The sequence below is a fragment of the Thalassophryne amazonica genome, chromosome 2, assembly GCF_902500255.1.
Source record: "Thalassophryne amazonica chromosome 2, fThaAma1.1, whole genome shotgun sequence".
In the NCBI taxonomy this organism is placed as follows: Eukaryota; Metazoa; Chordata; class Actinopteri; order Batrachoidiformes; family Batrachoididae; genus Thalassophryne; species Thalassophryne amazonica.
Window position 1 is genome coordinate 140,331,613 of NC_047104.1, and position 27,979 is coordinate 140,359,591.

General features: G+C 39.9%; 1 protein-coding gene across 2 annotated transcripts; it reads left to right on the forward strand.

The window, feature by feature from the left end:
* Window positions 1-505: 505 nt before the first annotated feature.
* LOC117531710 (BTB/POZ domain-containing protein 1-like) lies at window positions 506-27,979 on the forward strand. 2 transcript variants are annotated; one of them, XM_034194828.1, is made up of 8 exons: window positions 506-1,076; window positions 11,078-11,234; window positions 18,170-18,275; window positions 18,360-18,557; window positions 18,735-18,927; window positions 19,030-19,117; window positions 21,349-21,495; window positions 27,390-27,979. In XM_034194828.1, exons 1-8 carry the CDS (start codon window positions 676-678, stop codon window positions 27,546-27,548), a joined length of 1,449 nt encoding a protein of 482 aa, XP_034050719.1. In that variant the 5' UTR covers window positions 506-675; the 3' UTR covers window positions 27,549-27,979. The 2 variants fall into 2 exon arrangements, with proteins under 2 accessions (XP_034050719.1, XP_034050726.1); XM_034194835.1 differs by having other exon boundaries at window positions 507-1,076; window positions 18,798-18,927.

The following is a 27,979-nucleotide window of genomic DNA, read 5'->3' on the forward strand; positions in this document are numbered from 1 at the left end:
GGATCAAGTCAAATTGATTAGATTGAGACTGGGGCATTGTGGGTTGACAGCATATTAAAAAGTGATTGGAAAACATCCAGACGGGTTGTGTCAGTGTGGTCAGTTGGAAAGTGTTCATCATGTTTTAATGTGCTGTCCTATGTATTCTAGTGATAGGCGGAAATTGTTCAAAGATTTGTCAGACTGTGGATTGACGGTGTTTTCTTTTAGGTCAATTTTTTCTGAGAGCAGTTACTCGCATTTAGTGGACAAAGCTGTGATTAAGTTCCTCCATTCCACCAACCTCTATTTGAGAGTCTAACATAAGATAAAGTATTTAACTATTACCTGTGGGGGGCAGCATTATGCTACGCCAGCGTACAGCCTGCCGGAATCTATTAGCAGCAGCAGCAGCAGCAGCAGCAACAGCAGAAGAAGAAAAAGAAGAAGAAGAAGAAGAAGACAGTGTGGTTCGGCCTCCTCACCAGGTGGCGGCGGTAATGCACTACTTCACATGTGTGTAATCCATCAATAATATTCAACGAAGAAGAGCGGCTGCGGAAGCGTGTGTTGCGTCATTTCTGCGGATCATAAAGAGCGATGGCGTCCTCGTTGGATACCATCTAAAGACGCCTGAATGACGGCATGTCTGTGTGCTAACATCGATTCTTATGTAGAGGCGGTGTAACCACCGTTATGGCGACCGGCAGCAGCAGCAGCAGCGGAGCTTTGCCGTCGAACGTTGAGGCGCAGGCGGCGGCAGCAGCTTGTAACTCGGCGCAGTGCGGAGCAACGGCAGCGCTTTGTACCGGGTCTGCTCCAGCTGTGGGCCTTCACCGGGAGCCCGTCTACAACTGGCAGGCGACGAAGAGTTCCCTGAAGGAGCGCTTCGCCTTCCTCTTCAACAACGAGCTGCTGAGCGACGTGAAGTTCGTGGTGGGGAAGGCCAGGCAGGCTCAGAGGATACCTGCTCATAAATTCGTCCTGGCCGCTGGCAGTGCTGTGTTCGATGCTATGTTCAACGGAGGGATGGCAACAGCGTCGGCAGAAATAGAGCTGCCTGATGTGGAGCCCGCAGCCTTTCTCGCACTGCTCAGGTAGGACCATTGCGTCAGGTAGGTCTACTTAAAGGGTTTGTATTATCCGGGCAGGGGCAGTCCGTACCTAGCCGTAAAATTCTATTGGCGTCTCTCATTGGTCCATATAGGTCACGAGGCTACGTACTTGTACATGTATTTGTGATTGATGCGTAGCTGCTACGTTAACCACTAACCCTAACCGTAATCTCTAGTCATAACTAGGGATGGGTATTGATAAGATTTTATTGATACCATTATTCAGATTATCAGTCCAGTTCCTGATCGATTCCCTTATCGGCACCTCTTGTGAATTTTCTGTGAACTGAAAGTAGGCTTTGCAGGTTTTCTATGTCAACAACATTTTATTGAGTCTTAAATACATGTGAAATTGGTCACTGGATTCTTAAATTCTGGACATAATAAACACTACATGGTGGATCCTTGATCTCTGGACATAAGTAGAAATAAACAAAATCTGTAGTTTTTGTCAAAAGCATTTCCTTTCAGACATTATTGGCATGAATGTCTTTCCATACCTCTGAGCTGAGCTCTTGCAGCTGGCTGTGCTGCACGTCAGGATGTAATTCATAAAGAATGCAGGACGTCTCATTTCAGGAGGAAAAAATGCTTTATTTGGTTGTAGTTTGTCTGTATTACAACGTTTGGAAAGAGGTGTCATTTTATTTAAAGCAGGGAGTCGCTTCGAAGTTATTAATTCCGACCAGACTCTGTCTCGACAGAGAGCGGCATAGCATTTGGAGCTGTGCCAACGGAACGGAGGACGATTCTTGTTTCTTGACTGCAACAGGACAAGTGTCCCAGTTAGACTTTAATCCACACAAAAGTGACTCATGATTGACATATTTTAATGGCTTTGAGAGGGGTTAAGAAGCAGACTTGCCACTTCTGAAGAGCAGCGAATCAACGAAACAGCGGATTGAAGCACTGCTTCATTGGTTCAAGCTTCAAAGTGGAGAAGCTGCAGAAGCGGTTGATTACAGACCCGCTGCAGGGGTCTGCAATCAACTTAGAGAAATGATTATTTTCTCGACAAACAACGGCCACTCTGAAGGACCGATAAGGGAATCGTTAAGCAAAAAGACTATTGATGTCGGTAGATCGACTAATTTCTTAATGATACCCGAGAAGAACTGGTTCTCGATACCCATCCCTAGTCATAACCCCTTACCCTAACCATATCAAGAATGTGCTACATGCGAATAGAATTTGGAATTATTGATACACCTACGTACAAATAGCCACTTCCTATTATCCAGCCGTTAACCAAACCCATGTGGGACACCAGGTGTTTGTAGGTACGTGCGTATGACCCCAATATGGCGTCCGCTGCTGTGGAGGTATCAGCTGTACATGCCTTGAGAGACTTTCTAGGCAGTAGTACTGAGTTTGCATGTCATGGAATGTGTTTATTTTTTGACAACCGGGAATCACCCTATTTGATGACGTAGTTGAAATCTCCCCTGCAACCTCATTTTCGAACGGCATTCCTGTGATGAGTAGAAGTTAGGAAATTCCTTCATTGAAGAATTGCATGGAAAAAGTTGAAGAAATTCACCTTGAAGGGGAGTAAGATCGGTTTTCAAATCGTATAGAACATTTAATTTGTGTAATTACATACCTTTCTGCGAAGTTTGGTGGTGATGGAAGCCTTTGCATGCATATTTTTAGGATCTGCAAAAACAATGTCGAGTCGGCAAGATGGCAGACACGGCAAAATTGACATTTGTTTACCTTGGAAACTACTCTCAACAAATAGTGTTTATATGGTTGTCAGAGTTGTTCAGAGTTGGACCTGAAAAGAACAACTCAGTTAACACACAGAAAATAATCACGCAGAAGACACTGAATTTCTTTTCCTGATCAGGAGAGAGCAAACAAGCTTAACCCTCATCACCAACCGTCCCATCAGCTCTGAAGGGCCCTGCCCATTTGCTCCTCTTATTTATTGAAATAAAGTTACATACAAGCATGTAGGAGCGACAATATCACAAACAAGAAAAGACACAGAGTCTGGTCTCACATTGATATGAAAACTGTTATGGCTTTAAGCCTTCAGTCTCCTGCGCTTCCCATAAGAATGTCCAGCCCTGAACCAGTGTGCCGGTCACACCGCTCTTCCCTCAAGGCTGAACTGTTAATTAAAGACGCGCATCTCTGCTCAGCACAAACATAGCTTTAGCTAAACAGTCTGCACATTCACTAAGCCAAAGATCATCTGCTCACCCTCTCGTGTGAGCAGTTTTAATGATTACTTGAACAGTTCAGTGTATATGGTTGCTTTGACAGTGAGTGATTAATTAAACGAATAATAGTACATGAACTCTCACACATGCATATATGTATATATGAAAATAGAGAACAGAATCAAAGACAAGATCAAAGACAGTATGTAACCCAGTGTTAAAAATTAGATTAAAAACTATATTCATAAACATCCATCCATCCACTTTCTTCCGCTTTATCCGGAGTCGGGTCGCGGGGGCAGCAGCTCAAGCAAAGCTGCCCAGACCTCCCGATCCACACACACCTCCCCCAGCTCCTCTGGGGGAACCCCAAGGCGTTCCCAAGCCAGCCGAGAGATGTAGTCCCTCCAGCGTGTCCTGGGTCTTCCCCGGGGCCTCCTCCCAATGGGACGTGCCCAGAAGCTCATAAATATGTTGATATAAATATGCTAAAAGAGTTAAAAAGTTGTAAAATTAAGTTAAAATGTTGTTTTGATTGACACACTGAGCAACCAATAGCAGTTAAGTCTGGTGTGATATTAGCCAATAAGGTCAAAGGTTGAGCTACGGGGCATTGCGCAACGCTGCGCCTTGCTCAGTCTCTCATCAGACGCTGATCAGAGAACTCCCTGCTCGTGTGTTGTGGAAGCTAACGTGTGGAAATCGGTTTTCTTCCATTGATACAATTGGTGCTTGGTAAGCACAAACCAATGCTATAACTGCCTGAATTATCATACGTTTCATATTTGTGACAAAACCTTTGTTAAATCTTAAGATACTGAAGTACCGAGTGCCCACGGAAGCCTCTGGAAACCCCGTAGCCTTGTTAGCACATTGTGCCCTGTATCGGTGAGTCCCATACACAATGAATTGTGCTAACATAGCATGCTAATCTCCGCTAGCTTTTTCACTGTAAAAATGCCATTTCATTAGGCCAAAATGATTAGCTGTGGGTTGGTTAATTAAATCAGCAATGTAACTAAAAGGTGCAATGTAAAGTTTTATGTTTTTGTTGTAAAAGGTTGTATATTTCTGCTCGTTTTTGAAGCAACAGTCTATCAGTTAAGCTAAGCTGTTAGCATAGTTCTTAAGCACTGGGAACAATAGCTGGAAAACTACAAGTGCAATTCATTGCCACTTTCCTAATCTTTTGGTAAATATAATTAGACCGAGAAGCCAATAAGTATTCCAAATGCACTTTAAAGGTGTGTTATGTTATTTTTGATGTGTACTGTATATGCACTCTAAACAATGGAACTAGTGTGATTACTTTATTACCACATTCCAACTATTTTATTTGATATATTGATATGGTAAGGATGTAATTGTAAATCTTAGAAATTCAAAATGTTGTACAACATGTTTTATTTTTGAAAAATGAATGTACACAGTAGTTTATGGTTATTGTAGTTCTATAGTACATATTTTAAGCTACTTTATTCTGACCTTATCCATAGGTCAGGTTTTATGGTTTGGATCAAAGTTCAAATTGCAGACGTGTAAGGGAAGAACGGATCAACATTTCCAGTACTGGATGGTGAGCCCCAGCCCAAAGAGTCAAACAAACTGGTAGCTTGTAGCCCGACTGGTTACAAACACATTGAACACTGAACGAACCTCTAAAAAACACTTATCAGACTACAACAGACATTGGAAAAAGACTAAAGGACTATACCCGGGTATATGTTGTTTTATTTTGGGTATATCTTATTTTATTTTGGGTATATTTTATTTTAGGTAAAGAGCGCTCTCGTTTATTTTTGATATTGTTATTACACGTGAGTTCATTGACAATCATTTTCTATATAAATAGTTCTTCACTTTAAATCAAAGTGTTGTTTTTCTTATGTTGATACACCCCTAGGCTCTTACGAATCTATAATCTGTCTGATCAGACCCATTTCTCCCTTTCCTGCTGGTACATACGGTAGAGGTAAATATATTGCCACTTCCAAATATTACAAAAAGGGACAAGAAAGCACCTTAAGTGTTACAAGTACATCAAAGTAAAGGCATTAACAATCAAAGAAAAGACATTAATATTTGATAATCATATTACTAATATATAGAAAATCCTGTCAATGGTGGATCGTTGCAAATCACACATTTAAATGAGATAATAATTAGGTTTGACAGAATATCATCATTTTGAAATGTAAACAGTGAGACACCGGTCATGGCTTTCTGGTGTTTGTCCCTTAAAATACACAGATGTAAATTACCAAGATCTTCCCACCTTCAAATGCTCATAACTTTCCTCATTATCAAATATTTAAACACCATTTTGAAGGTCTCTATAAGCTCTTTTGCAACCACCACTTCTGTTACAATTCCTTTAACTTTATTTATTGTTGTCACGTACCTAGTGTTTGAAAATGGATAACATTGTTTATAACCTAAATATCCTCAAATCAGTAGGTATCTTTAGGTCATCATGCCCAACACAAGCAGATGGGCAGCATCGTCTCATTTGAACCTCTGCGTGATATCGCAGCATTTGACCACATCCAGGGACAGCCTGCAGAGACATGGGAGAGACTAATCCCCGGGCGGAGTGTGGGAGATTCAGTACAAACTATTTGCCCGGCTTTGTACACTTAAACGCATACTCGCCGCCACCTAGCAGATGTACCGGTTTAAGATGTGCCAGTTTAAAATGGTTTCTGTTGAGACCCCCCCCCTTGGAGTGGTTTGTGTTGACACTCCCACACTCTTCCCAGGGATTAGTCTCTCCCCCCACACAGCATCACTTCTAACAAAAAAATGGAGTACTGTCTTGTTTTCGGCTGCAATCACCAAAGCCATCGCGAAAAGTGCAGTTTTTTTTTTTTGTTGTTGTTGTTTTTAGTTCCCAGTGAAGAAGGGAAGACGAGGCAAATGGGAGAGGTCATGTCGGTAAGGGTTAGGCTACACACATCGCCTGCACAACCGCCTCCACATGTTTGAGCGCCAGGTCATAAATAAACCGCAACACATGTCCACTTTTCACAGCATCTGCAATTTTCTTTGCATTTTCACTTTGTTTGTCATGTAATTTGCTCAAAACTCAGAAAAAGTGCCATGTTTCTGCTGGGGACAGAGGAGGGCTGTCCCTTGGTGTCGAAAAATTCATATTTTAACCCTTTAGCGCCCACTCTCAAACAAGACTGCGGTGCCCTATTAGGAAAGAAAGAAGCTGCTTGTGCTCACAAGATTTTTTTTTTTTGCAAAGTATGCTCCAATAACTTGACCTTTTGACCCTAAAACCAATAGGTTGCTTGGGATCACTATGTGTAACACATATGCAAAGTTTGGTGACAGCAGAGCAGGTATAACTGATGTAATATTGCTCACAATAGAGTGTTGCATAACTGACTTCTCCACACATAGTGACATCCAGCCATAGAGTCCTATGGCTGGATCAATGCCCCTGATGTCCCTCCAAGCAGATCAGAGTGCTCTTAACACACCACACACAGCAGGAATATCTGATAAGATTATCTTGAAGCCTAGTCTACACTAGCAAACCTTTGTTTGCAAACACCACCAAACTTCATGTTTGGTGGTGTTTGCCATGAAAAGTTTGCCCGAGTTTGGTAGTGTGGATGTATTGCCAAACACCACCAAACTAGCAAAAGTTTGGACATGTTCATTCTTGAAAACATGTTTGATGAAGTTTGCCAACAAACAGCCAATCAGAGAAGAGCTGGTGATCATGTGAATTACTAGTTGGACAAAATGGCAGCCTCCAAGAAGGAAAGAGTGTGGGGATTTGAAGAGATACAAAATTTAATTGAGGAATATGAGAAACATCCATGCCTATACAACACCATAATCAAGTGTGTGTCTTGCTTTTGTATCAGTGGCTCCACCTTCTGAAGGAGTTCCTCAGAAAGTTCTTATAACTTGGTTTGTCTGAGGACTGTATTTCTTTAAGAAGGCAATTGTAGGCCCCATACTTGTCTTTTCTTAATCCAGGATCTGCACCACAAGCAAGGCTTGTGGTGTTTTTGGCGACGGCGGCGACGTTCCACAGCAATTACACATATTACTGCTGCAGATGCCCTGATGACTTCTCTGCCATTGTTTCTGATAATTTTTAGAGGGAAAGTACAAAACATTTAAAGTACAAAAGTACAAAAAAATTGGAAAATGTTTGGTACTGTTTCATAGTATGGACGCCCCAGCCAAACATAAGCAAACGCGGTGTTTGGTAATGTTTCCAAACAAAAGTTTTGTCAAGTTTGCCAGTGTAGACTAGGCATTAGCATCGTCACGATTGTCAGTGCGTCCTTAAGATTGTCAGAAGGGGAAGCTCAGGTCCGATATTGGCCTAATTATCTTGCCTTGTGAACCAGGCTTTACTGTGCTGAAGTATGGGGCAATAATTATAAACAAGAGAGGAAGCTAGGTTTGAATTAGCGGAAGTTAGCATGCATGCTAACGTTCGCTAGATGCCTTGTAAATCACTCCACAGGGTTACAAAAATGGCATTTCTAGTTTTACAAGTGTTTATTTCTCTCTAGCTTTTACATAATATATGATAAAGGTGTTATATTTAGCCATAAACAAAGTGAAGTTAGCAGCTAGCGACACCAGGAAGTGACGTCACCATGCTTATGTCCGTGTCCAAGGTCTGTGTCTCAAGAATGTTCCCTGTGAATTTGAAGACTCTAGCAGTAATAGGACTGGACTTACGCTGAGCATGGACGGGTGGGCGCAAAGTCTTCACAATACCTGATGGCCATATTTGATGGCCACTGGTAACAAGACACATTAAGTAGTAGAACTAAACTGAGGGGGATCCGGTTGAGAAAATTGTCATAAAACCCTCCAAAATGCACCCCTGGACATCAAGCACCAGAAATGTTTTGAAGTGGACCCCAGACTCCCTGCTGACAAAAGTTCACTGTCACAAAAAAAATAACCCCCCCTCCCCCTTTACAGATCCTGCTTACAGGCCTGAGATTTTAATTTGTACTGAATTAAATAAAAGCTGTCCCCCTTAAAATGTGTTTATCCTGAAGTATTTAAATAATGTGTAGGTTAAAGTCTTTATATAATATAATGCTGCATTAGAAAAGAGCAGCAGTAGTTAGTGAGTGAACTGCTTTCTAGTCAAATGGTAACAAACAGGAACGCAAAACTGCAATGACATAAATGCCAATAAACACAAAAGACAACACATTTTTTAACAAAGTGGAGACAACAAAATTTACAATAAAATAATTCAAGGTTCTTACTGAAGCTGTGGCTATTTCTACACTATTTCCAGTCGTGTGGACATTTGAAAATTCAGCTTGGAATGCTTTCATTACAAAACGACTGGAACACTTCACCCTATGGTCACATTAGCTACAAGCGACAGATGCAAAGCAACGACCCGCTATTCATTTTCAATCAGAGTGGGCGATTTTCAGTGACGAGAGTGGTCACTATGCCGCCACCTAGGTGGAGCCAAAATAGGCAAATAGGCTTGCTTTTGTTTGTTTGTTTTATTTGTTTGTTTTTATATACCCAATAACAAGGCCTTCGATGTGCAACCTAGACATTTGAGGCTAAATTAGCCACATCGTGGTGAATGTGAGGCATTATTGCAAAGCACTTTGAGCGTCTGATGTAGATGGGAAAAGTGCTATATAAATGCAGTCCATTTACCGTTTTAAATGGCTAGATTATGGTATTTGCGCAACATGTAGTCTTTCTTAAAGCACATCTCCTGTAAGTAAATAAATGAATAAAAAAGCAATGCCAGCAAACAATATTCCTGTTCATTAAAAACACTATAATTGTTTTCAAAGATATTGTGGCTAATAGATGGTCAGATGGCTTAAACAGCTTTGATTTCACATAGCTCTATCTTGTTTTTGTTGACTGGTCTGTGAAGAAATCTGGTTTATGTGCCTATGTTCTCATTAGATTTCATATAACTTCTGTACAAACCCAGCAGATTTAGAATGTGGTTCTTTCAGCAAGAATACAACCCCGGGCAATAATTATGGAATCACCAGCCTCGGAGGATGTTCATTCAGTTGTTTAATTTTGTAGAAAAAAAGCAGATCAGACATGACACAAAACTAAAGTCATTTCAAATGGCAACTTTCTGGCTTTAAGAAACACTATAAGAAATCAAGAAAAAAAAATTGTGGCAGTCAGTAACGGTTACTTTTTAGACCAAGCAGAGGGAAAAAAAAATATGGACTCACTCAATTCTGAGGAATAAATTATGGAATCACCCTGTAAATTTTCATCCCCAAAACTAACACCTGCATCAAATCAGATCTGCTCATTAGTCTGCATCTAAAAAGGAGTGATCGCACCTTGGAGAGCTGTTGCACCAAGTGGACTGACATGAATCATGGCTCCAACACGAGAGATGTCAATTGAAACAAAGGAGAGGATTATCAAACTCTTAAAAGAGGGTAAATCATCACGCAGTGTTGAAAAAGATGTTTGTTGTTCACAGTCAGCTGTGTCTAAACTCTGGACCAAATACAAACAACATGGGAAGGCTGTTAAAGGTAAACATACTGGTAGACCAAGGAAGACATCAAAGCGTCAAGACAGAAAACTTAAAGCAATATGTCTCAAAAATCGAAAATGCACAACAAAACAAATGAGGAACGAATGGGAGGAAACTGGAGTCAACGTCTGTGACCGAACTGTAAGAAACCGCCTAAAGGAAATGGGATTTACATACAGAAAAGCTAAACGAAAGCCATCATTAACACCTAAACAGAAAAAAACAAGGTTACAATGGGCTAAGGAAAAGCAATCGTGTACTGTGGATGACTGGATGAAAGTCATATTCAGTGATGAATCTCGAATCTGCATTGGGCAAGGTGATGATGCTGGAACTTTTGTTTGGTGCCGTTCCAATGAGATTTATAAAGATGACTGCCTGAAGAGAACATGTAAATTTCCACAGTCATTGATGATATGGGGCTGCATGTCAGGTAAAGGCACTGGGGAGATGGCTGTCATTACATCAATAAATGCACAAGTTTACGTTGATATTTTGGACACTTTTCTTATCCTATCAATTGAAAGGATGTTTGGGGATGATGAAATCATTTTTCAAGATGATAATGCATCTTGCCATAGAGCAAAAACTGTGAAAACATTCCTTGCAAAAAGACACATAGGGTCAATGTCATGGCCTGCAAATAGTCCGGATCTTAATCCAATTGAAAATCTTTGGTGGAAGTTGAAGAAAATGGTCCATGACAAGGCTCCATCCTGCAAAGCTGATCTGCCAACAGCAGTCAGAGAAAGTTGGAGCCAGATTGATGAAGAGTACTGTTTGTCACTCATTAAGTCCATGCCTCAGAGACTGCAAGCTGTTATAAAAGCCAGAGGTGATGCAACAAAATACTAGTGATGTGTTGGAGCATTCTTTTGTTTTTCATGATTCCATAATTTTTTTTCTCAGAATTGAGTGAGTCCATATTTTTTTCCCTCTGCTTGGTCTAAAAAAGTAACTGTTACTGACTGCCACAATTTTTTTTCTTGATTTCTTATAGTGTTTCTTAAAGCCAGAAAGTTGCCATTTGAAATGACTTTAGTTTTGTGTCATGTCTGTGATCTGCTTTTTTTCTACAAAATTAAACAACTGAATGAACATCCTCCGAGGCCGGTGATTCCATAATTTTTGCCAGGGGTTGTAGATGAAGAAAAAATAATTTTCTCCCACAGGTAGCTTCAGAATCCTTCAGTGCCACCTCAGATTTCAAATGTCTGACCTGCTGTAACTGCAGAGACCGTTCTGTTTGGGTCACGCCTTTTCCTTCTTCACAGGTTCTTATATTCTGACGAGGTCCACATTGGCCCAGAGACTGTGATGACAACTTTGTACACGGCCAAGAAGTATGCTGTCCCTGCCCTGGAAGGTCATTGTGTGGAGTTTCTCACCAAACATCTCAGAGCCGACAATGCATTTATGCTTCTCACTCAGGTTATTTTGCTTCACACATACAGTACCTACAATGGCGTGCAGAGTTTAGGAAGCATTGGGCCTATATACATTTAAAATGTTAAAATAGACTTCAGACTTCTCGTGTTTTTTAAAAATGTATAAAATTATGCTCTTTAAATGCGGGTTAGCGGTGTATGTGGATATTCATCTTTTTCATAGTTTTTTAGATTAAGCTAAGCAGCCAAGTTGTAGCTGTTGTATCAGCAGGCACCAAGTCACTAAATGTGATTTTTTTTTTTTTTTTTTTTTTTTTTGAGCAATTTTGTGTTAATAAGCAGTTTGATTCTAAAAGTAATCATGTACATAAAATGTAAAAAAAAAAAAGTTAAATACTACATGTAAAATTTTGAGGACAACACAAAAGGTCAGGCATATTTCCATTTTGGTCTCTAAAAATAAATAAATAAAAATAAAGCAACACAGAAAATAGTCTTGTAAAAGAATCTTTATACTGAAGTAGCATTGTTGTAACGCTGCACCAGTCTGTTTAGATGGGGGGGACGTTACCAGTTCACACATTTATAAAAAAAAAAAGATGGTTCTTTTCGGAAGATGGATGGATGGATAGCTTTTATCATTGTCATTACAACAACGAGATTTCTGCACTCACATTCCACAGACAAACAGCAATTAATACACAATTATTACTTGTTTACCGTAATAATGGCACACATCAGAATTAGGACAACACATATACATTTGACATTGTTTATGTGCACTAAACTTGAAACAGTCCGTTTTCCAAATTGAGGCGATGTGAGTGTGTGGTAGCCGCTGCAACAGGAGTCACGCCGCCTGCCAGCTTGGAAAGAACGGGGGCCTGCCGGGGGGGGGGAGGTAAAAGGAGAAGCAGGAGCATGCTTCAGTCCATGTGTAAGTCAGTTATTGTCTTTGTGGGTTGAGATAAGAATGGAGCCGAATAATCTCACCAAGGCCTGAATAAATTCCTCTGGAGGTAAACAGTGGGCAATTTGTCCTTGAGGCTAGATAGCCTGGAATGTTGTAGCTGAGCAGTGAAAAACACTTTTAACAGTTCCACTTGAACAACCAAATCCCAATTATGAATTAAGAATATTCCCAATTATGGTTTAAGAATATTAACCGGCCTCCGAAACCTTCAGCTTCAACTGCAAGGCACGCATCAGCTCCAAGGTGTCATCCAGTTTGCGTCTGAGTTCAAGAGTCAAGGCAGTCTGAGAATGTGCTGCCTTGCCAACCTCGTTAATCATGACGGACAAGCGAGGGCCCGTGGTTCTTGATGCCGCAGTCTTGCCAATTTTCCGGTATATCAGGGCAGCACATAAGCCAAAAAGTACCAGCCCTGCTGCCATGAGACCAAAAATGAATAAATCCTCGACATCCTCAACGGAGAAAGGCGCCAAGCATGCCACACGTCAGGAACTCCAGGAGTCGAGGACATAGCCCACAGGATACATTCCATCTGGGCGGGTAGGATCCCCCGGTCCTGACCTTGTAGAAAAAAATGGTGTCAATAGCGTTCAGAGACCAGCTGATCAATTCCATGGTTAATCCAATAGTAGCCCAATAGATCCAGAATCCAATATAGTTTTGAGGAATTCAGTCTGGTGAAGTCGGGACTTGAAGGTTAAAGGCAGAGAGATAAGGGAGAGTGGAGGAGATGCAACTGCCCTCATCTGAGTCCCAAGCCGTAAAGATGTCCTTTATGGCGTCCTGATGCTTCCTCAGTGACTCTTTCTCAGCCTTCCATAAGACCTGACTTCTTTCTGCCAGGTTGTTTCTTGGTGGTTGCTCACGTTCTTTTTGCTTTGATAAACTATCTTTTTGTGGGGGTACGAGTAAGATGTCTTTTTTTTTTTTTTTTTTTTTACAGCGGCCCATTTCTGCTTCCATTTCCTTTTTAAAGGAATCCGTTAGACCAGAGATATCCTTCTAGAGCTGAACTCGAGTAGTTACCACCTCCTTCTTGAAGTCATGACAGCCGGATCCTTGTTCACCAGCTCACTCTCACTGTCCAGCTCCTGCTTCACACTTTCTCCGACGGCAGCTCTTTATCTAGCAGATTTTTTTTTTTTTTTAAATCAGACCACTCCATTTTAAAGAAGTCGTAGTATTTCTCCATGTTGATTGGATTCACTGGTTGTAAAAACAAATATCAATGTAAATATGCATTATAAAGTGTTCATTTTCTGCTCCTACATATGTATAGCGGGCTGGTCTGTGTGGATTTTGACAGAATACGAGGTCTGTGAGAAAAGTAGTAGTAGTAGCCTTTATTGTCTTTGTAATTTACAAGGTCTATTAGAAAAGTATCCGACCTTATTATTTTTTTCAAAAACCATATGGATTTGAATCGTGTGATTGCGTCAGACAAGCTTGAACCCTCGTGCACATGCGTGAGTTTTTCCACGCCTGTCGGTTGCGTCATTCGCCTGCAGTTTCTCTGGTTATCACAAGAGCTGGACATCAGCCATTTTCCGGCAGATTTCACTTTTACCAAGAGATTTTGTCATGGAAAGCCGCGCGGAGGCTTCGTGCGTCACGACCGATTCGCTGATGAAGCGAGACAAAGGAACACCTCTGTTTCGGAGTGGAATCTGCCGGAAAATGGCTGATGTCCAGCTCTTGTGATAACCAGAGAAACTGCACACGACAGTCCCGGCTCCACACAGCGATCCGTTTAGAAATGATGTGGTGGTTTCTGCCTCTTGATGGCGGCTCAGAGCGCGGCGAGCCATGCGCCATTGTGGGCCGTCCTTAAAGCTGTAGTAACACTCCTTATTCTCTGTGAAGCCCGTAAAATTTTCACCGAAAGCCAGATAAATTTTTTGAATGGTTTCCAGCTGCCTGTCTAACAGTTTCTGAAAAAATTCTGATGGGGGAAAAAAGCCCAAATCATTCTGCCATTTCCTTGCAATGAAACAGCGACGAGAAGGGTGGACCAGTGCTCACTCAAAGCCTGCCCACAGGCGAATGACGCAACCGACAGGCGTGTAAAAACTCACGCATGCGCACGAAGGTTGAAGCTTGGCTGACGTAAAAGGTCGGATACTTTTCTCACAGACCTCGTATATAGTAGAAAACAGTTCCTGCACATCACAGCAGGAATAGATCCTGACATCAAATGCACACTGGCTGCTGGATCTTTGACAAACAGTGAAACCATTTCGGTCTTATTGCCAGAAAAGGGGTAGGGTGTCATCTCACCAAATCCTGTCTAGATCAGCATCAGAATGGGATTCAGTGCTCAAATTATACCAAAAATGAAAGAAATCAAAGTGATGGCTGAGATGTAGCTCTGAACATATGGATGGACTCTCAACCGTTTCTGATATTTGTGATATGCATATCAAATGCATATAATAAAACAAACTGGTTTATTTGTGAGAGAAATTACAGATGTCACATTTATCATGAATGAATGAATGAATGAGTGAGTGAGTTTATTCGGCACACAATTCAACAACAAAAACAAAAAAACTCATAAAGCAACTTTACAAAAGTGCTTTATGAGTGCCAGATGTTAACACCTTTGACAGATACACAATGACTTTTTGCAGTAGTTCAGATCCTTGATTTTTCAAACAATAAAATTCCTCTCAAATTAGAACTGGAGCCCCTCAGTTTAAACAGATCCTGGACATGTTGTGGCAGCAGTTTACTTTTAACTTTATACATAATTTGTATTGTAAAGTAATCAACCAAGTCCCAGAATTTTAGAATATGCAAACAGGCAAACAATGGATTTGTTGGCTCACAATGTGATTTGTTACAAATAATTCTTACAGCTTTCTTTTGTAACATAAATATTGGATTAGTATTAGTTTTACTAATTACTAAGTTTAGTTTGAATTACTAAGTACTAGTTTTACTAATGCTAATCTATCATCTACCATCTTCCAACTAAAGTCCAATGATCTCTCCATTAAAGACATTGCACCAGAATTATTTTCCTTCTTGCACGTCTTCATATGGTGTCCAACTATTGTGTGAAATCCACCACACGGTTCAGAATGAACTGCTCTTACAAGACTCACGAAAGGATGTATTTTGTTTCTTCAAATAAAGGATTCAGTTTTTTTTTTATATTGTCAGTATGATTTGAACTCACTTTTTCTGGAAAAAAAAAAATCAAATCTTGAACCACAATGAGTAAAATTCCATTTCCCAGCATGCTGTGAGAGTGTCCAAGGGGGCTGTTGTCTCTTTCACACAGAATGCTCAGTGTGGTTCCTGCCGCAGACGAAGCTCAACAGCTTTAAGAACAGAATCTTCAGTAATTTAAAGACAACATTCTACACATACAGATATAAAGGCATCATTGAATCAGTGCTGTTACCCTGAAGCCAACAAAATTCTTACCAAAGTGACATTTTATATTGCTGTCAAACAACTCAGAATCCTACTAATTTTGATCAGTCAAGATGAGTCACTGAGGAACAGTTAACCAAATAAGCAGAGTGGGACGGGGCAATGTCCAAACACTTACGGACCAGTTGTTGCAGAGCAAACATATGCAAAGCAATAAAAAGAAAATTCTCCATGGCAACAGGAGGATATTAAATTACAATGAATTAAGTTAAATTATGGACCTGTCATCTTCACATTTAGACTGTCGCAGGCAATGGAATCAAAAATATCCACAAAATCTCACACCTGGAGGATGAGGCAATATCCATGTAAAAACAGGCTGCACACTGTTGATTTCAAATTAAGTTTTTAAAAGCTTTTTTTTTTGTTATGCGACTTGCTAAATAAAATGAGAAATTGCTTATTCATATTATTATTATTATTATCATAGTTTCAGTAAGTGTCAGAGGGGTGAATAATTTGCCTTTCAACTGGATCTACTCATCACATTTCTTGTTGTACTCAAGCCGTATTACTTACGGAGCTAGCTAAAAGTTAAAAATGAGTTGGTCAACCACAGACAGTTTATTGTCTAATGAAGGAACATCAGCCGAGAAGATTTTAGAGATTGTGAAAGTGCTGACAACAACGTCTGCTCCGCCACTGGTTTCTGCTGCTCTGAAGAAAGCGATTGTCAACGCAAGGCGTTATGTGTTCAACACAGAGAGCCACATGTTAGCATGCAGCTAACTGAGAGAAGACAATGATAACAAAATGTGTGTTAACAGTATATGTGGGTGATTAGCTTTTTCTTTGTTTTTTTAGATTAAGTTAAACAGTCAAGTCTTAGCTGTTGTATCAGCAGGCACCAAATCACTATTTTTTTGAGCAATCTTGTGTTAATAAGCAGTTTATACAGCTGAACTGAACACACAGTTGTCTCCATAAGAAACTGGACAGCAACAGAGTTTGGCTTTGCATCGCCAAAATGGATTGCACATTAATCAATCAAGGTGTGGTGATTTGACCATTGTTGTGATCTGCAGTGTGTGAATTGGGACAAACAGAATTTTCTGCACTCACAGCTGTACAGTCAGTTCTGGAAGGGTACTGCATGCTTCCGGTGTTGGATGGAAGGTGTGATCATGATGCCTCAGCTGCCTAGCAACCTTACAAATTACTATATCTTAAATTTATTAAGATTAGGATGTTTTTGGTTTACTTTTTCTGAAATGTATGAGAACTTTGGATGTTATAGCAATGTTTCCACTTCCAGACTATGGCTTGCACACTACCAGTAGTGGAATTCAAGTGTGGTCCAGGTCAAGTTTCACAATATTTCTCATTCGTATTATGCATGAAATACGTACCTTCAAACTGAGCAAAAGGTGTTGGTTTTCTCACAATCTTGGACCTTAAGCAGTTTTTTGCAATCTGTTTATCACCCATGCTCATATTGCAGTGACAATGAAAATGCGAATAATTGTGCTGATTAATTAAAAGTGGTAATTAATTCAATGCACACGTGCAGTAGGGCAGTATAGCACGTGTCGACAACCCTGTTCCCAGAGGGCATAGACCCTGCATGTTTTCTAACTCCCTGTTCTACTCCCAGAATTCTATCAAGTGTGCTCAGCCAATCAAGAGCTGGAAAACACCAATTTTTGAAACTCAGGTGTGTCCTCCTGAGCAGGTAGATGTGGAAAACGTGCAGGGCAGGTGCTCTCCAGGAACAGGCTTGGAGACCCTTGCTATATAGGACTAAAAATAAGAGAAAATTAGTTCACAAGTTAATTTATTGATGAGAGGAAATGGAAACAATGAAATGACCCGTTAACTTCACCTTAATGCATTTGAAAAGTAACCCAAAGGGTTTTAATATCTGTGATTTAACAATGGCTATGGCAAATTTGCTGTTCTAATAATTTATTTTAAAAAATGGGTCGGCAGGGGATTTTGGAAACACAAGCTTATATGATGACAGTTATTGCATGCACTATTATTTTGGCTCGATATGTAATACTTGTTGGGTTTTCGTTTGTCTGTAATTGCCATCTTTCATCAAACGTGAAGACTACTTTGTTGACTTGCTTTTGAAATCACCTGAATACTGTTGCAGTAAAATGCAGTTCTTTTCAGCGATTTTCATCTAAAAGATAATTAAAACATACTGAATGTGTAATATTTAAATATGCAATATGTTCATTAGTTCACATTTAAAAATACGTTTTTGACGATAAAACCACAGAATGCATAAGAGTTTAGTTTTCATAGTTTCTTTTAATTAAGAGAATCATGTTTTTACGATTAATTTGAGTGATCATTAGTGTGTTATGTGGTACATCTGTGTGCTGTCACTTCAGACAGTGTTGACAGTGTTTTCAGATTTTACTCATAGTAGTACTGTATGTAGACACTACCTACAAGCGCTCATTAATATATTTTGTGCCCCTCATTTTCTTTTTGAAGTAATCAGATATTATATTTGGGAGTTGGATGATGGTAAATATAGGTTGGAAATCCTTTCATGCACAGGAAAATGTCAGTTAAATGTATGTGCTGGTTCTGTTGTGCTTTATTTACAGGCAAGGTTATTTGATGAGCCTCAGCTGGCAAGTCTTTGCTTAGACACCATAGACAAAAGCACAGCGGATGCTATAAATGCAGAGGGCTTCACAGATATTGATCTTGGTACGTGTGTCGTCTTAACCTGAATTTTGCAGTCTTGTGAATTTATTTGGATGCGAGTGCTCTTATATGTTTGTGTGCAAATAGACACTTTGTGTGCTGTGCTGGAAAGAGACACACTCAGCATCAGGGAGAACCGTCTGTTTGGAGCAGTGATACGCTGGGCGGAGGCCGAGTGCTACCGACAACATCTTCCCCTGACCTCGGAGAACAAGCAGAAGGTTTTGGGAAAGGCCCTCCCGCTCATCCGCTTCCCACTCATGACTGTTGAGGAATTTGCTGCAGGTAAGCACGTCTCACCATATACAGTTTTTCATGTCCATGCTGTTTTTATTTTTGTTTTCCTCCCGGTTGTAAAACAATGCTAATTATCAGTCCAGCTGTTCATTAACCTCTTCATCGTGTGCCTGTTGTACAACTTCAACCACAGAAACCAGTTTGGTATTTTTTCTTGTGCAACAGGGCCTGCCCAGTCTGGAATATTGTTCGATCGGGAGGTGGTAAATCTGTTTTTACACTTTACAGTAAATCCCAAACCCCGGGTCGACTACATCGACAGGCCACGCTGCTGCCTCAGGGGGAAAGAATGCAGCATTAATAGATTCCAGCAGGTGGAGAGTCGATGGGGGTATAGCGGTACCAGCGACAGAATCAGGTGAGAAGGCCAACACTGCTGAGTTCATTACAGAACAGACACACTAGATATTACTCTTTTTAGTTTGTTCCTCACTTTCAATCTTGCTGTCTTCCTCTATAGATTCACTGTTAATAGAAGAATATCCATAGTGGGTTTCGGCTTATACGGGTCAATACATGGACCCACTGACTATCAGGTCAACATCCAGGTAACTATTGGCATTAAGCCATATTGATGAGCAGCGGAAATATTTTGGTGTTGGCTGTCTGAGCAGAGTTTGTGGGGGATAATTTTTTTCATGTTTGTCTTTGTGTGAACCTATTCTTGTGCAGCAACTTTATAGCAATACATGGTAGGAATATCATGAGAACATGAGTTTCTTAAAGTTTTACACTGCATGTGTACTGCACGTTGGCCACACAGGTGTGATGACATGCATGAATATACTACTTGGAATCTGTGAAGTGGTGGTGGGACATGAGGCAGTTCAAATGCCTTTTGTTTTCATGTGAAGTGTTATATGTTGGGATACAATTAGAGTTGTGGTCAGACGTTTACATACATTTGTCATAGACATGGATTTTATGACAATATTGGCCATTCAGTGATTTCGTTTAAGTGGTCTTTTGGGTGGGGGGGCGGGGGGGGGGGGGGTAGTTAAAATAACTTTACAACATACATCTTGAATGGAATAGGTGCCGTGTCGCCAACCGAACGATCCCCCCTAAAAATCGGCCTGCTTTTTGTGCATGCATCATTAGCTGCGGTTCACGGATTAAAACCTTGTTTCTGCTTCAAACTGCACTACTGTCATCTATCTCAGCAACAGATATCTGAAGCTTTTGTACGCCAATCATTTCCGCATAAATTCAACATTATTTCATCATAAAAGGCAGCGGAAGCAATCAGACAGAATGCCACGGCTAAACAAGATGCTAGCTGATGCGGTCACTGCGTGTCGGCCATTTCAAAATTCACACAATTTTGCAGTGTGTCTGCTTAAAACTGACTTTAGACTGATTTAAGAGGTTTTACCTTGTCATCTGATGGTTAATAATCCTATTAATCCATTTGATCGCTTTGGATGAAGAGACTCTGTCTTAGACCAGCGGCAGAGCTCTGAAATGACGCATGCACAGATGCAAAAGGCGGGTTTAGGGGCGGACCGTTCGGTCTGCGACACCGGGTAGGGTTGTGAATACAAGCGGCTTTGGTGGCTTTGTTAATGAGAGATGGTTTACTTACCTTAACTTCGCTGTTGATGCTGTGATCTTTGTGGAATCAATTTATGCCCTGGATTCAGCACTTCAGAAGCTAAGTGAGGACTCTGGGTGTCTGGGTTTGGGATTGGCCTGGGTCAAGAGTTAGATCCAGGCTATCTGTGACTTCCTAAACTCAGGGTATCTGTATATGGTGAAAATGTCTAACTTACATCTATCAAAGTGTCTCTATCCTCTTGTTGAACTGCCGTTTGGCACAGAGAAAATTGCAGCTAATATTTGAGGAGCATTAGCTTGTGCACCTGCCTGATAATTTCTCAAACAATGATAATGGCTGGCAAAGTAAAACAAGTTGACATAACTGGACTATTGTTGAAACAAGAAGAACAAAGATTAAGTGTGTGAATATGCTGCAAGTACACAAAAGCACTTTGTACTTATTTGAGAACACTTTTGTCTAAACCCGACTGTGATGATGATGCAGTAGGAATGCATATTACGCAAGGATCATAGAGAAATGCACAACACAGCAACGTACATGCACACGCAATAGATACACGTACTGTACTCGCACTTGGCGATACAGACATAATAACATGCTCACCCTTATACCAGTGTTAAAGGTCCGCTGGACGTACATAATAAATATGTGACAAGTAGAGATGTTCTGCTGTTGAAACCTGCAACAAGAGCAGTGCAAAGAAAGAAAAGTAAAAGAAAAATTGCACATTAAACGGAGTGGTATCACATACATCCTCAGCCAGTCAACACTGTATCCCTGACATACACACCAGGACCCATTTTGATGACTGAATCAATTAAGGTAGTGTAAACATTCTGGAGGTTCTTAAATTTGTAGGTGAATTTCAGAGAGTTTTAAAGTTCATAGCAACAATAAATTTGCTGTGTTAAACTGTCATTTTCAAGCTGCTTTTCTTTTTTTTTTTTGGTCAGTCTTGGAAGAACAAAAGAACGACACATCCAGGAAAAAAAACAGCCATTTATCCTGTGATTCTCAAACAAATTCTTAGTAGTTAAAAATCTAATTCTTTTTAGCTTAATATGTTGAAATATACAACTTTCATTCATATTAACTCAAACAAAGGTGCGGTGTGTGTTGAAAGTAGTGGTTTCAGCAGTTCAGAATTGTTACACTGTGAATCTTTTCATGGAACAGGTTTGCAGTTTTACTCTGTTGGTCCACCACTGTGTTTTGTAGATCATTGACAGTGACAAACGCCACACACTTGGGCAGAACGACACAGGCTTCAGTTGTGATGGCACAGCGAACACGTTCAGAGTGATGTTTAAGGAGCCTGTGGAGATCCTCCCCAATGTCAGCTACACTGCCTGTGCCACTTTGAAGGTGCGTCTTGGTACACTGACTAAAATGCATTTAAAATAATTACAGAAGTATTTGAACATTGACACAGTTTTCTTTTGTTAATTTTACCTTTGTACACCACCACAGTGAATTCAAAATGAAAAAAATTCAAGATGTGCTTGAAGTGTAGACTTGCTGTTTTAATATAAGGAAGTCCTTTGTAGACCCGGAGACACTTTGGCAGTGGTGAATATCCACAGATATGCTTTAATCTAAAGACTGACAAAAATGTTACATTACCCCTTGAGGAAATATAGCCATTATTTTACATCATCTGGCCGAAAGGGCAAGATGATCTAATGCGATCATTAGGCATCCATCGTCTGTCTGTCATCCATGTTTTACAAAAAAAACTGCTCCTTCTCACTCTATTCTTGTTGAGTGTTTGTTTTGTTTTATAGAACAAAGAATGGTGTGTAGAATGTCATTACTAATGAAGATAGATGGTCTAATAGACCGTTGTTACATTGTTTGACGCATAAGCACTGAGTACTCTAGCAGTCACTCATGTAGGACGCTATTTACAACCCCTGGCAAAAATTAGGGAATCACCAGTCTCGGAGGATGTTCATTCAGTTGTTTAATTTTGTAGAAAAAAAAGCAGATCACAGACATGACACAATACTAAAGTCATTTCAAATGACAACTTTCTGGCTTTAAGAAACACTATAAGAAATCAGGAAAAAAAAATTGTGGCAGTCAGTAAGGGTTACTTTTTTAGACCAAGCAGAGGGGAAAAAAATATAGACTCACTCAATTCTGAGGAATAAATTATGGAATCACCCTGTAAATTTTCATCCCCAAAACTAACACCTGCATCAAATCAGATCTGCTCATTAGTCTGCATCTAAAAAGGAGTGATCACACCTTGGAGAGCTGCTGCACCAAGTGGACTGACATGAATCATGGCTCCAACACGAGAGATGTCAATTGAAACAAAGGAGAGGATTATCAAACTCTTAAAAGAGGGTAAATCATCAGGCAATGTTGCAAAAGATGTTGGTTGTTCACAGTCAGCTGTGTCTAAACTCTGGACCAAATACAAACAACATGGGAAGGTTGTTAAAGGCAAACATACTGGTAGACCAAGGAAGACATCAAAGCATCAAGACAGATGATAATGCATCTTGCCATAGAGCAAAAACTGTGAAAACATTCCTTGCAAAAAGACACACAGGGTCAATGTCATGGCCTGCAAATAGTCCGGATCTTAATCCAATTGAAAATCTTTGGTGGAAGTTGAAGAAAATGGTCCATGACAAGGCTCCAACCTGCAAAGCTGATCTGGCAACAGCAATCAGAGAAAGTTGGAGCCAGATTGATGAAGAGTACTGTTTGTCACTCATTAAGTCCATGCCTCAGAGACTGCAAGCTGTTATAAAAGCCAGAGGTGGTGCAACAAAATACTAGTGATGTGTTGGAGCGTTCTTTTGTTTTTCATGATTCCATAATTTTTTCCTCAGAATTGAGTGATTCCATATTTTTTCCCTCTGCTTGGTCTAAAAAAGTAACAGTTACTGACTGCCACAATTTTTTTCCTGATTTCTTATAGTGTTTCTTAAAGCCAGAAAGTTGCCATTTGAAATGACTTTAGTTTTGTGTCATGTCTGTGATCTGCTTTTTTTCTACTAAATTAAACAACTGAATGAACATCCTCCAAGGCCGGTGATTCCATAATTTTTGCCAGGGGTTGTATAAAACACAACGTTCATTGTATACTGCTCCAGTCATGAAAAGAAAACACCAATATTTTCCTAGTGTTGAACTTCTGGCTGAGGACAGTTTACTTTCGTTTTGAGGCGGGTTGCCAAGTCTGCATTTTATAAACCAGCCTGTTATGAGGCATGCTGGATTAAGCAGTTTCATCCTGTTTTAGCACTTTTTTGGATTGTGGGCGATCATAGTACAACAGTGCTCTATGGAATAAGTTGCGAGAGCTGCTACTCATAGGTGATTTGGGCTAATATTCACACCCCCGTGCCGACAGCGGAGGTGGGAGCTCACGCTTGGTCACATGAGATTTACATACTATTGAGCATGTGCATTGGGAATGTAACAACAGTCTGTTGGGGACTTGATCATTCAAAATGTTTCTCTTTCTCTCGATGGATTTCACATGTGATGGTTGTTTGACAGCTCGAAGGATGGTACATAGACTTTCTTCTAATGGATCTGTTTGATAATTCTAAGGATTTTCATCAATAATCAGATAATGAAAGACTAATAAAGAACTTGGCCATTCAACATTTTTCATCTCTCTCAGTTCTTCATGGATTTCACATCTAATGGTTCTGTAGGTGTATAACAAGGATGCCGTACAGAAGTTATAAATGGCTTTACAAAATTTCGACTTGAAATGAGGGAACCCAATAACTTTATAGTAAGATCTCTACTATCTCATTGCCAAGAAATCGTCTGAAATAAATACAAACTCCCTCATAATCCAACTGCAATAAATGGTAGATGGACCACAAGAGAAAATGCTTTATGGGCATAAATGAACAAGTGAGTGCTTTTATACCCGTACAGCACATTGTCTTGTCTGCTCTAACAAGCTTTTCGCTAAGGATGATGCATAAAATTTCTTTACAGATTTGTGCAGTTTTAATCACTAATGAACATATGACCTAAGAGTAAATGCAGATTTAAACATTCGTCATGTGTCTCCGATCTCTGTTCTTCATGAATATGCAGATATATCCTTGAATGTGACTTTTCAGATAGACCACCAGTCAATTGCAGGTTATTTACACAGCCAAGGGCGATACACATTTATGACTGGGTGGACTGGGACAATGCAGATGAAGTGTCTTGTCCATGAACACAGGTAGCTTGACCGGGAGTCGCCCCTCCATACTCCATATTGGTAGACCAACTCCTATCTCACTGAGGTACTTGCTGTGCATAAATATAGCATATTTTCAAGACTATATGTCACACTGGAGTATTGTTGGATCTTTCCAAAAATGTGTCATGCAAAAGAAAAAAACAAATGCATAATTTTGAAATGTGGTGCGACTGCTTCAAGCAACAAGAAGTAAAATGAACTTAATCTGCACATTCTTTTTTTATAATACAAACACTGCATTAGTGTGCATATGTAATGAGCTAATTAATGTTATTGTATGAAACCCAGGAACTCCTGAGTACTGTAAACTGTTTCTTTTCACCACTGAACAGAAGGAACAGAATGTTTGCTTGTTTATCTCACTAAATGTAAATTCACTTTTAATTGATTATACACTTTAAACTTTATAGTTAGCCTTACCTTAACCTAGCTGTCCTCCTTGTTGTCCTCCAGCTGTCTTGCAAAGGGTGGATAAGTCAGGTGTTGAGTAGTATGGTTTGTCCACTGTTTTTATTCAAGTGCATATGAAGGTTATTGCCTCACTTTATTCAAGGAGATATTTCATTTTGAGAGCAGGATTTATTAATTTCACTAGTTCTCTAAGACCCAGCACTCCTCCTCATAAATACCTTTTTCTTCTTGATTTACAGCAGATAGCATCCAGCTTTTAAAGGTGCATTGGTGCCACCTTAGCTCTGGAGTGTGGATCAGGCTACATCATTCAAATCAAATGCAGGAACAGCTCCTCACATGTAGATGGTGCCATCTTGTGGCTGTAGACAGTATTTTTCCATATAAAGGTTATTTCAAAATATAAGCCACAGATCCAGACAAACAAACAAACAAACAAAAAAGAGTGGTTTATAGTCCAGAAAATACAGTAAGGATTATTGTTAATACTTGGATGAAAATCCTTTACAGTCAGTGATTACCTGAAGTCTGAAACCTGTGGACATCACCTAATGCTGAGTTTACTTTCCTTAAGTTGCTTTGTCAGGCCTTTACTCCAGCCTCCTTCAATTCTGCTCATTTGTAGTAGGTCTGTCAGAATCTATGTATTCACTCAGACATTTCCTGATTGAATATGTGGCCCAGTATCTTTGTTTATATACAGTACTTTCTTGACATATGGTGCAGCAAGCCTCATCGTACACCCTGACAAAGATGTCCAGCACTGAGTGCTGCTTCAGGCGATCTTCTCCCTGCAGGACAAGCCGTGCTGCTTGGGGGGGTGCGGCGTACTAATGACGGGGGTTGGGGCGTTCACGGAGTTCTCCTCTCTGCATTAAACACACTGGCAGCTTGATGTCGTCTGGTGGGTGCCTGCTTATATAGTAAATCATGCATCTGGTGGCTCAGTTTAGTGTTTTTTTTTTCATGCAGTGGATTCTTGTTCAAAGCAGCCCCACACAGAAATCAAAACACAGCTGCTGACTTTCTGTAATTTAAAACAACAAAAAAATTGTCCATTCTCTTGAATGGCTTACTGTAATGTCCATAAAGGTTCCCAACTGCCATCTGTGAAACTAATTGCAAGTGTTTTTTTTTTTTTTTTTTTTTCTTATACCTACACAGCAGCAAAACTAATAATATTTACATATTGTATAACGGCTGAGTGGATCCTTCGATTGGTGGCTTGTATGTCACGTGACTTGGATTATTCATACCATTTGCTGTTGTGTTTCAATGACCGTGCAGTAGTTCTTTCTCAGCATGCTATTTTGGTGCTATATGAAATGTGCTGTTCCACCATGCATGCTCACACTACTGGGGCGGCGTTTGTTTTGCTGACGGATGACAATTTGAAGGAGCTAATTGCCTGGGCTAATTCTTGTAACAAACAAAAACAAATCCACTACACTGTAAGCTGTCTGGAGGCATGAAGAGGATGAAGTTGGGATGAAAAGCTGGACAAATTTCTGACGTGACTGATTTTTCAGTGGACCAAGAAAGTACTTCTTTTTTTTTTCTTTTTTTTTGAAGTACACAGTCAGTGCACAGCATCACGGACTACATCATCAGAATTATTTTTGAATCAAGTGTTTTTCCAAGTTGACTGAACAATTTTGGACTCCTATTTAAAGTTCGTGTTGGACTGTTGACATCAGAGGGTGGGTTTTTCAGCCTTCAGTATTGTCTTCAGTAAGTGAAAGTCATGCTTTACTGCGTTTACTCCCTTGCATCAACACCCCTGGACCTTATATTAACAGTTCCAGTGAACAGCTACAAAAAAAAAAGAAGAAAAAGTCAAGACTTGAAATCAAGTCCAGACTTTTTATCTGCTTCTGGACTATACATCACTGTTCTTTTTTTCCCCCCCCATTTTGTTTTGTTTGGGTGGTCCTGAAACTTTATATTTTGAAGCTATTCAAAAGGATGTATAAGGATAGAGAATAGCTTTGCACTCTTCTTCAATATTTATTTCATTCATTTAAAAGAAAACAGAAAAGCAGAAATGAATACAATATGAATATCGTCTACGCTCATTACAGTGTAGACAATACGCTGTAATGAGCAGCTCTACGAGTACGCCACTGTGACAGGGGCTTAAGGCTACCTATGTTTTAAAAATGTGTAGGGGTTTTAAAACATCTCACTGCATTTAGTCACCAAGAAGCCATGCAGATGGTGTTTTCATTATAAATAATGTGCAAATTAAATTCATTTTGCTTATTGCACAAAGCACTAGCACCACATTCCACAAATAAACAACTTTTTCTTGTCACAACGCATTTGTGGACAGATGTGACGTATCCAGATGCAACGTATAGTCCCAGAAATACAGTAATTAGTCACAGAATGACAAAGGAACAGGCCTCAACTGGTCATAAAACTGCTTAACAATGAATCATCCAATTATTGTACTTATGGCCTCTGAAAATGGAAAGACTTGTGTACAGAAAAATTTACTGTGAATCCTAAATGGTTAATGTGATACCCAACTACAGTGTGAATGAAGATTCTATTTTTTATGGCTTTTACTTTTTGTTAGTATCAAAGTGCCTGAATGTTAATTTTTATAATTTAGGGTCCAGACTCCCATTACGGAACAAAAGGGTTGAAGAAAGTGACTCGGGAATCAGCGACGGGGACCAAGACAACATTTTTGTTCTTAAGTACACCTGGAAATAACAACGGTACATCAGTGGAAGACGGGCAGATTCCAGAGATCATCTACTACAGCTAGACGTGAAATGGTGTATTTAGCATGACACTGAACCTCAGACTGCTGGGAAGACTGGACTGCTGAAGACACAGTGCCTCACGATCCTTGGAATATAGTGTGTGTGTGTGTGTCACATGATGTAAATCAGAATGTGAGAACACTCAGAAAACATTCTGATCTGGAAAAAGCATTTCAGTGGATCCATTTTATCGCTTGTAAATTTGATAAATACTGGTGTTATATGTGCTACTTCCTGTAGATGGTCAGTGCAGAAGTTACTTTAAGTATATTTTGGCATATTTTATTCTGTAAATTATCATTTATTTAGCAGATGTCTATGTTTTGTTTTTTTTTGCGTTATGAGGATTGCTGTGTAATGTACACTTGGCAGTGATAAATGTTGTAATTTATGACTTCACGTTAGCACACAAATAAAGGAATGTTCGAGGTCT